The sequence below is a fragment of the Dicentrarchus labrax genome, unplaced genomic scaffold (assembly GCF_905237075.1).
Source record: "Dicentrarchus labrax unplaced genomic scaffold, dlabrax2021, whole genome shotgun sequence".
Lineage (NCBI taxonomy): Eukaryota > Metazoa > Chordata > Actinopteri > Moronidae > Dicentrarchus > Dicentrarchus labrax.
The window spans coordinates 14,726,495-14,736,120 of record NW_026136707.1 but is presented as its reverse complement, the minus strand read 5'-3'; the positions used below and the strand labels follow the sequence as shown (position 1 = coordinate 14,736,120).

At 38.9% G+C, this 9,626-nt stretch overlaps 2 protein-coding genes and 1 long non-coding RNA gene across 16 annotated transcripts in view; 1 reads left to right on the top strand and 2 right to left on the bottom strand.

Moving 5' to 3' along the window:
• Positions 1-58: 58 nt before the first annotated feature.
• Positions 59-9,626, bottom strand: part of LOC127366552 (myelin-associated glycoprotein) — a 40,543-nt gene continuing 30,975 nt past the window's right edge. For 3 of the 14 annotated variants that reach the window (XM_051405598.1, XM_051405597.1, XM_051405595.1), the window contains exon 13: positions 1,829-2,242. In XM_051405598.1, coding sequence (XP_051261558.1) covers positions 2,084-2,242 — 159 coding nt within the window. In that variant the 3' untranslated portion in view covers positions 1,829-2,083. Of the gene's footprint in view, positions 1,101-1,828; positions 2,393-2,490; positions 2,527-2,635; positions 2,663-9,626 lie in introns of those variants that run through there. The other 11 variants (XR_007885325.1, XR_007885327.1, XR_007885326.1 and 8 more) reach the window with 10 other exon arrangements.
• Positions 2,846-3,454, bottom strand: LOC127366592 (uncharacterized). The gene is made up of 4 exons (XR_007885336.1): positions 3,355-3,454; positions 3,140-3,175; positions 3,007-3,039; positions 2,846-2,892 (listed from the first exon to the last, which is right to left on the bottom strand). It is a non-coding gene; the product is annotated as an uncharacterized LOC127366592 (long non-coding RNA).
• On the top strand, positions 6,263-8,999 carry LOC127366577 (urokinase plasminogen activator surface receptor-like). Its single transcript, XM_051405643.1, has 5 exons — positions 6,263-6,409; positions 6,721-6,831; positions 6,915-7,061; positions 8,289-8,399; positions 8,506-8,999. The coding sequence occupies exons 1-5, from the start codon at positions 6,280-6,282 to the stop codon at positions 8,706-8,708; spliced, it is 702 nt and encodes a 233-aa protein (XP_051261603.1). The 5' UTR covers positions 6,263-6,279; the 3' UTR covers positions 8,709-8,999.

Here is a 9,626-nt window from a genome sequence, read left to right as displayed (position 1 = left end):
ATCTACTCTATCAACTCTATATATGAGTTCATAGGCACAATCATTTTTTTGTTTTTGAAGACTTTATTATTTTATTATACACATTTGAAAAACAGCACTGGCCAAAAACAGTAAAGAGAAATATTAAATAAAAAGTTGAAAAGAAAAAAGACAAACCCCAAAATATGAATGCAACATAGATAGGGGAAAAAAAGGGGAAAAAAGTCCTTGTCCATGACATTGATGGCTGCTTGTAGCACTTTATTGTTCCTGGATACTTGAATATATAATACTGGGGGACAATAACCACAACAATAAATAAATAAATAAAAAAAACAGCTGCATGGTACAAAGGTTATATGTAGGTTATTCACACTCGAGATTTTAGAAAAAGAGGAAGAATTCAGAGAGTCACGTCAGCATTTTGCCTCTTTGATAAGGTTCAGTATCAGACTGCTGGGAAAGAGAGAGGTTTTTATACATTTTTACACATTGTTCAAACTATTTTATTCAATTCTTATCCCTTTTTTGTTTTTATTTCATGCCTTTGGAGTCAACTCATTGAATTCAATCTTACTGTGGCATTTTGTTTTAGGTGTGTTTTTTAAAGGTAACGTGTAATTGTAGTTCCACTACTTTTGGCCATCACTAGTAATATAACGAATTATGTTTTTAAGGTAAATAACACAATTACAATCCCTGAAATTTAAATGAGTTTGTTTCTTGTTACTGTTGCGATATTCTGTGATTTATACTTTACCTGTATGATTATTTACTAGAATAGAAATATGTTTACTCGTACTTACATAGATTATGCTTACATTGATAAAGGGCTGTTAAGGGAATTTTAGATGTTTGTATGATGTGTTATAGAATTATAACTTACTAATGAATATGAATAGCAGGCACAGTATAAGGGAGAAGAGTGTGGATAGTTGATAACATGACATTCTTTTGGAGAGATAGCGGTAAACACGACCTCCGAAGTCAGTATCAGTGATGGAGCCAGACGGACTCCTTCCAGTTCCAGGTTGTGGCTACCCCAACAACACCATTCCTGGAGTCGAGATACCAAGTGGACGAGGGGTGGAGATTCCTCCATCTGGTGCTATGTGTGTCATCTGCAAAAATATAAGAACTGATGTTAGGAACAAGAGGTTGCTCAGACTTTGTGAACTGGTAGACCTTGTGCCTGTCAGGTTAACCCTAGTTGAACCCAGAGCTCTGTAAACTTTGCACATTCTACTGGTGTTAAGAATAAAGCTGATTATTGAGTAAACTAAATCTTCTCCTATTGCTTCATTAAAAGAATGCGCAAGGAATGAGTTTTTGAAATACAGAGATTCCTCAACATTACTTATGTTTTATCTGGACAACAGCAGAAGATGGCAGACCACCCCAGTAAATCCAAGTGTATCCCCCTGATTTTCCAGTTTGCGATCACTTTTCTTATGGTAGCTGTTGGTTAATGTGCAATTCTTCGACTAAATCCTCCCGTCTACTAACAAAGACAATAAGTGTAGCTTACAGGTAGGAGCACTCTGCTCTCTGGTGGTTCGGACTAACTGAACAGATACATTTGTCTTGTCTCACTGAAACATTAAAATAATGAAATAGCTGACAGCAGTGTGTGTTAATAAGATCATTGAAACAGACATTTACAAGTAACAAGAAAGCTACTTCCCTCATAACTAATTACTTTTACATGCAGTAATTGGAAAAGTAATTCAATTACTTTCGAGAGAAGTAACTAGTAATTAACAATTCACAATTTTTCAGTAACTTTCCAAACACTGTTTAGGCCCAACAATAATGACACCATGCCTAAACAAACAAACAAATACACTGGTTTAACAAAGTTGCTTGATTATTGCTATGTAACATTATAATGGTAGACATTGTAATAAATGCAATAAACATATGTTCAAAATGCATTTTACTTGACACAATTAAATATATTTTGCTTAACAGGAGAGGTTAACACAGCAGTCATAAATAATTAAAACTACAATCATCAGACGTGGTTAATACACAATGATTATTATGAGCGTGATTAGGTTTGTTGTTTGCTTTGATCACAAACTCTCTTTGGAGGGCTTTATTTTCAGATGTTTCCATAGATGTTGAGTTCCACAGTGTTCATGTAATCGTCACCATCATCAAGGTCCTGTGAGAGATTAATGGTCATTATTGTTACAGATGTTGATAGTGCCTTGTAACCAATGTAATTCTCTGGAATAAATCCCTGACGATTTAATAATACCTCATTGTAATTGCAGGATTTTGGCTGGCTGAGTCCCATCAACAGCATTAACAAGAAGACAGAGGTGGGGAAAGGACATGAGACGTTGCTGTACTACAATATATGATATCCACATTTTATTTACTGGTCAGGTTCAAGAGAAGCAAGTACCTTTTGGGGGGTGGGAAACGAGGATAAAAATTCATGTCACTACACAGTGTGAAAAACTACAATTCGCTACTTAACTTTCATACATTTCTCACACTTACATATGGTCCAAATCCAGCATTTCCCCTTTAGGCCTTCTGTGGTAGATTCAGTTTAAAAACAGGATGTGATATGTGCTAGTTTCATTAGGACAAAAGTGCATTGCTGTGAAAACAACTGAGCAATGAAGCACGCTGTTTTTCTTACCTAGAAAATCTGCTCCAAATAGACCTTCTGCCCAAAAAGAAGAAGAGAAAATATGCAAATGCTGTGAGGCATATACATAAAAGTACTGATCTTATCACATTCTGCACGAACAAGGAAATTACAGTGGGGCGGTCTATACAAAGTGGAAGTAGGGAGAGTACAGAACTAGTCACTAAAATGATGTTTAGAGAGATAACCGTTAAAATGCCTCTTGCCTTTGATCAGAACGAGATGGTCCTGGGCCATCGGAACGAATCCTGAAAATTCACAGGATTCACAGATTCAATTATACATTAGTACGATTAAAAGTTACTAAGATAATAATATTCTTGTACTTGTAATAATCACAAACCACTTTTTTTTAACCTCACCTGCGAGACATCCTGGACAGCCGCTTCAACACGCTAAACATTAAAGAAAATGACATTATGATAAGGAAAAGAAATGAAATCATGTGATATCAGTGTAGCACCATGAACTTAATCCGCTGTACACCATTTTTACCTGCCATCTCGACGTTAGAGCTCTGCAATGCGTGTCCTAGAACAGACAGAAAACAAAGACAATGAATGCCATACATTAATACAATAAACGTATTGAAGAGCACATACTACATATGTGCAGGACAATAGATTATTTTGGCTCAAATGTGTTATTACTTATCTGATGTGCTCTGTCCATCAATGCATCAGTTAATGTCAATGTACTGCATTACTCACTTGTATTTTTTCACCATTAAGATGCAGAAGACTCCAAAGAGCACAGCAGTACCGATCCCCACCACTGTGGGAATGATGATGTGGTTGTAGTTTTCTGCACCTGCAAACAGACAGAATTAATATAGAATTTTTAATTAGGGACCTCGCAAGCGACCGCTGGAGGTCCCTATTGTATTTGCAATGTTTCTTCTTCTTCTTACCTATTATTTTTAGCCCCTATTGACTGCATTTTTGCCCCCCTGAACATATACGAAAAGTCAATTTTATTTGGCAAAGTGGTCAGGCCTGGTGAAAATGGGGATATTACATGCGTCGCTTTCGGGTCTGCCACTAGGTGGCGCTACTATCATAAAAAATGCGTTTAGGCTAATAACTTCTGCATAGTTTGTCGCACATTCAAAAAACTTACATCCACGTGTTCGGTGAATGGAGTTGAATCTCCCCATATAAGCCCCGCCCACTTCCGCCTAGAATTTTTTTTTTCTAGAGCGCAAAATGTCCATAAACTACTTTTAAGTGTTCCTGCTACACTCTTTTTTTGATTCGCACGAAATTTTTCACCTACTACCTGGGGACCGCCCTGGCAAAAAGGCTAATTTGAACATTTTTGAAATTTAAAAAAATAAGCACGCTTTAAAATTCCAACTTCCTGTATATTTTTCGTCAAAAAGGGAAGTGGACCATTTCTCCACATTGGTATGTCCGATTGACACCAAACTTGGGTCCATAGTTCCACATGTCTTCCTTAAGCATCGTGCACAATTTCAGGCCATTGCCACTAGGTGGCGCTCTTTAAAATGAAGAAGTTTATATCTCTACAACGGTATATGTGATTAAGATGAAACTTGGTATGATGCTTCCCCCTGGCTCCATGAGGCTCCCTTAAAAAGGAAAAACTAAATACGGCACTAGGTGGCGCTCTTTTGGCATGAAAAATCACTGTGCGAATACCGTAATAGTTATGAATATGAAATTCACAGGGTACGTGTAGAGTAGTGCCTGAAGCTCACATATCAAAAATCGTGTTTGTCCTGTGTGTAGCGCCCCCTACAGGATAAATAAACAGCAGCCCCGGCGCCACGTTTCACCGATATGTACGAAACTTGGTAGGCCCGTTTAGAATCTCGGGACGTACAAAAAAGCCTCTTGGACCCATACCCGAAACCCCACAGGAAGTCGGCCATTTTGATTTAAAGTTTCACTTTCGGTGAACTTTTCGCGTTGTATTTGAACGAACTCCTCCTAGGGAATTTATCGGATATGCTTCAAAATTTGTGAGTACACTCAAAAAATGGTCCTGATTAAAAGTTGTGCTATTTGTGCATGTACGTTGAAGGGCGTGTCCGTGGCGTGGCATCAAAGTCAGCCATTTAGATTTTTTTGGTCATTTTCTGTGATTTTTCGCGTTGTATTTGAACGAACTCCTCCTAGGGAATTTATCGGATCTGCTTCAGATTTAATCAGCGCAATCTAAAGACATTCATGATTAAAAGTTGTGCTATTTACGACATTCCGTCAAACGGCGTGTCCGTGGCTTGGCATCAAACTCAGCCATTTAGAGTTTTTTGGTCATTTTCTGTGATTTTTCGCGTTGTATTTGAACGAACTCCTCCTAGGGAATTTATTGGATCTACTTCAGATTTAATCAGCGCAATCTAAAGACATTCATGATTAAAAGTTGTGCTATTTACGACATTCCGTCAAACGGCGTGCCCGTGGCGTTGCGTTGAATTTCGACCAGTCACCATAAACAGATAGTACTCCACTTCAGTGTACAGTCCCACCCTGAACACGTCCTCATAACTTCAGTGTACATGATCCAATCTCAATGAAACTTCACGTGTTTGATAAGTCACACCCCGAACACGTCTACATGACAATATTCAGACATAGTGATAGCGCCACCTACTGGCAACAGGAAGTAAGCGCTGCGTGGCGATTTTGTGCTGCGTTACGTGAAATGACCGTGCCAGTGACGACTTGTCAAATTCAGCGGATTCGCCATGAAATGCCACTCATAACTTCAGTGTGCAATGTCCAATCTCCAGTGAACTTCATATATTCTGTAACAGTCTCGCCCTGAACACGTCCTCATAACTTCAGCGTACGTGGTCCAATCTCAATGAAAATTCACGTGTGTTACAACAGTCCCGCCCTGAACTTGTCTACATGACAATATTAAGATATAGCAATAGCGCCACCTTCCGGCAACAGGTGGTAAGCGCTGCGTGGCGATTTTGAGTTGATGTACGTGACATTTTCGTGTTGTGGTCCGCACGTGTTACGACGGCACGCGACGCGTCCGCAGCGCGCCCCGAGTTGCGTGGAGTGCGAGGTCCCGCCCAACGCTGCTTGCAGCTTTAATTTATATTTATATTCCCTTATTTCATGTGATTTTAGGCACATGGGAGGGCCAGCTGACTACAGCTGGCTACAAAAAGTGTTTGTCAGAAGGCGGTACTAACATTTTTGCACATGCCAAAAAGGTGTTTTGCTTTATTTTTTATTTTTTGTTCAGTTTATGATAGAAAACATAACTAAGCATGAATGTTTGCTATTTGTTGTTATTTGTCAAGGGGTGCCCAAGTTATTGCATACAACTGTGTAAGTTCTGTACCATGGAGTGTGATGAAGAATGCAGACTTAAGTATGGATTGATGAGTGCAAACTTTGAAATATACATTCGGGGCAATGCAAACTTACTAATCACTCACTGTCAGAGAGCAGCCTCCTGTCCCCTTGTTAACGTAAAAGCCCCCCTCCTTGTGTGCGTGCCTTTGTTTTCACTAGTAATCACATTATGCCTGATGACTTTCTACTATTTACATAGTGACTTTTGGTTTTGTGTATAAAAGTACTTCATTGGATTTGCTCTCGATCAGCTCATTGGCCCAGATCTGTAAGTAAGTTCCAGTAAGTTTCAGTATGAAGAGACCCCTCCTTTTCTGGTGGACTATTTATTGTCGTAACAGATCAAACCAAACTCAGTTGTATCCAGCTAATCTCAAAATGCATCTCCTGACTCTCTTCTTTGGGACTGTGCTTCTCCATAAAGGCAAGTTTTTGCTCTGTTATCTGTTGTTTTAACTGTTTAATCTTTCTAATTTACAATTAACACATTTGCCTTTACAAATGCTCCAGACATGGGCAGATTACATGACATGTCACATAACAGTATGTCCACATCCTATAATTATGTTATATTGCTGTTAGTTACTTTTACTTGTCACTGCTATACCTGTTATTCTTCAATTGTAGTTTGTGCACAGATGGCATCTTTTCTATTCTGTTGTAGTTGAAAACAAATTCCTTGTTAAAAAGAAAAGTTTCTTTTTTTATACTGATCTGAGTTTTGTGTTTTATCAGCCTACACTCTAACATGTTACGAGTGTCCAATGGGAAGCCGAGGAACCTGCACAGACACACAAAAAGAATGTCCTGCACAGTGTGCAGCGATAAGAAAAACTTCATATGCAGGTGCGGTATTTTGAGGTGCATTGTTTTTTATTGTTAACAGTTTTGCACTGGCCAAGTTCACAAAGGTTACTGTTTTGTTGCAGGTGGTTCAAAACTTGTTGATGCCCACATGAAAAGTTGTGCTGCGGCTGAAGAGTGTGGTGAGGGCTCAATGAACTTCGGAGTTTCCAAAACCGTAATCACCAGCAAGTGTTGCAACTCCAATCTCTGCAACACCCAACCTGCTCCTGGTAACTTACTTATATTGTCTATTTCCTTAAGATGTGTCTTTGTACTGAGAGCCAATGTTGTTGAAAATCATCAGTTAGTTGCAAAAGCAGTTTTGAATTTGAAAATTGCTCTCTCCCCATGACTGGCTTATTTCAGATGTCAGAATAATATAATAAAACAAGTTTGACTTTATTGACTAAAATATAAAATCTAATTTTTTAAATACATATATATTAGGGTAAGTTAACGCGTTAATTAATTAATTAATCAACGCATCAACGCAGTTTTTTTACTATTCTTATTATTTTGAGAATCCGTTGCTCACTGGCTCTGAATACACATCCAGACAAACCATGGGTCACAGGAGGGGAGGGAGGCTTCGGCAGACTACGTTGGACGCAGCGTGTGGGAGAAGTATAGATAAACAAATGCCATAGCAAAGTGGATAGCTTCAAACTGCAGGCCGATTAGTATTGAGGAAGATAGGATCGCAACGAATGACGGCACTATGAGCCTCCCTAAGACGCACCAAGAATGCACGAGTTTTATGAAAAGGAGAGGACTACAAAAGCGACGGCGTTACAACGTGCACCAACTGTTGCTCTCACTGGAGACTACTGGGCATCGCTGGGTAACCATAGTTACTCCAGAGTTACAGTGCTTTATATTGATGGACAGTGGGAGCTGCATTCACATGCTCTGACTGTAATGAAGACAGAGACATTCTGCAGCACACTTAGCACAGATAGTGGAAGAATTATTTTAACTGCTACTGTGTAAAGGGAATACTGCTGTTAAAAAGCAACTTATTTGTTTAAAGTTGTGTAAAGCAAATGTTATTGCACTTTTGTTCATATTGCAGTACTTTTAAAATAAAAGTTCGCAATACACTACTTTTGAATTCATTATTGAATTTTGCCTAACTGCAATTAATCGGGATTAACTTCAGAAAATCATGCGATTAATCGCCAACCTCCAACTGCCACAGTTGAGCTACACGAAACAATTTGTGTGTGTGTGTGTGTGTGTGTGTGTGTGTGTGTGTGTGTGTGTGTGGGTGTGAGTGTGAGTGTGAGTGAGTGAGAGAGCGAGAGAGAGCAAAACAATTAAAGCTGTTATTTCAACTTGTCTGCAATAAGTCTGCCTGACAAAAAAGCTCTGAAAAAGGCCCTGAGGAAGAAGAGTGCAGTCACCTCTCCACCCCGCTCTACTTCCTCAATCGAAATGAACAATGTGTGTTCTTACAGAGCCCAGCCGGTCCAGTCCCAATGGTAGGAAGTGCTTCCAATGCGACGGACAAACGTGCACCGCAACTCTGAACTGCGAGGGGAACGAGGACCACTGCATCTCAACTACAGGTAGCAAGCCTTACTCTGTTCCACATATTTCCTCAGATCAAATGTATTTTTAGTGATTCAAGTAGATGTATTAAAGCGTTACACTCTAATAATTTTATTCTCTCAGTGAAAGTGGGAAATACAAAGAGCACCGTGAAGGGCTGTGCCTCCAAGATGGTGTGCTCAAATACAGCAACTGCAGAGTTAAAAGACACCGTTGGAGGAGACTTTAGCTGCTGCCAGGGTGACTACTGCAACAGCGCCAGCAGCACAAGTGCTGGCCTCCTGCTCCTGGTGACACCACTGATCTCTCTGGTCATGTTCTCTTAACTGGTGGAGACGGCAGCATTGCAGCTTAGTTTTTCTTCTTATCTTCACATAGCCTCATAGTGCTTACACCCCTTTCCTTATCCTTTCAACCGATGAGTGAGAAAGTAGAATGTTTTCAAGTTAAGTATAAAAATATAATTTAGCAATTTCCCTTTTGTGTGTTGCCTCATACAATTTCTAACTGGCCTATTTGCTTTTTTTGCGTGTTGCTATTTTTAAAAATTGGAATGATCAGAAATACTTTGATGTTAATGATTAAAAGAAAAATTAATAAATTTCTTAAAATTCTGAGTTCATTTCTGTGTTTTCTTTGGGTGTTTTTAAACTTTCTTGGTGTCGTTTAAATTTACTTCTGACATTTATCTCATAAAACCACTGAGGATACTCAATGCCAATTAATTTCATCATTCAGAAGAAATGTATTTTTGAATGTTTTTACTCCATAAGGGAAATCTTGAATGTTAATGTGCCAAATAAATAAAATTAAGATTGTTCCTGAGTCCAAGTCGAGTCTTGATGATAAGTCTCAAGTCACTGTGTGTGCAACTTAAATGCGACTTGATTCCCCATCTCTGGCGTCACTATTAATAAGTGTGTCATCAATTGACAGATTTTCCTTTTAATTCCATCCATGATGAAGTTACATCTATTACCTAGGAAAATAACATGCAAGCTAAGATGGAGGCTACCATAACTAGCTATAGCAGCAGCACACAAATGTTGTTTTCACAGTTGTTTTCTAGGATACTTATTGAATACTGTTATCACTGAAAGGCGGTTATTAAGACTGACAGAGACAAGTGAATGTCTTTTTCACAATAGTTTGCCTCTACTACTTGCATATATCCCGCTTTGTTGATAGTTTGAGGGCAACTTAGTGATTGTGAACATAGACATTTCTGATTGGAGCACCACATC

What these genes read in the sequence shown, in the direction of transcription:
- LOC127366577 (XM_051405643.1), top strand. Translation starts at nt 6,280, where the DNA reads ATGAAGAGACCCCTCCTTTTCTGGTGGACTATTTATTGTCGTAACAGA. An exon ending in AAGAAAAACTTCATATGCAG is followed by an intron (nt 6,832 to 6,914) that starts GTGCGGTATTTT and finishes GTTTTGTTGCAG; the next exon opens with GTGGTTCAAAACTTGTTGAT. An exon ending in CAACACCCAACCTGCTCCTG is followed by an intron (nt 7,062 to 8,288) that starts GTAACTTACTTA and finishes GTGTTCTTACAG; the next exon opens with AGCCCAGCCGGTCCAGTCCC.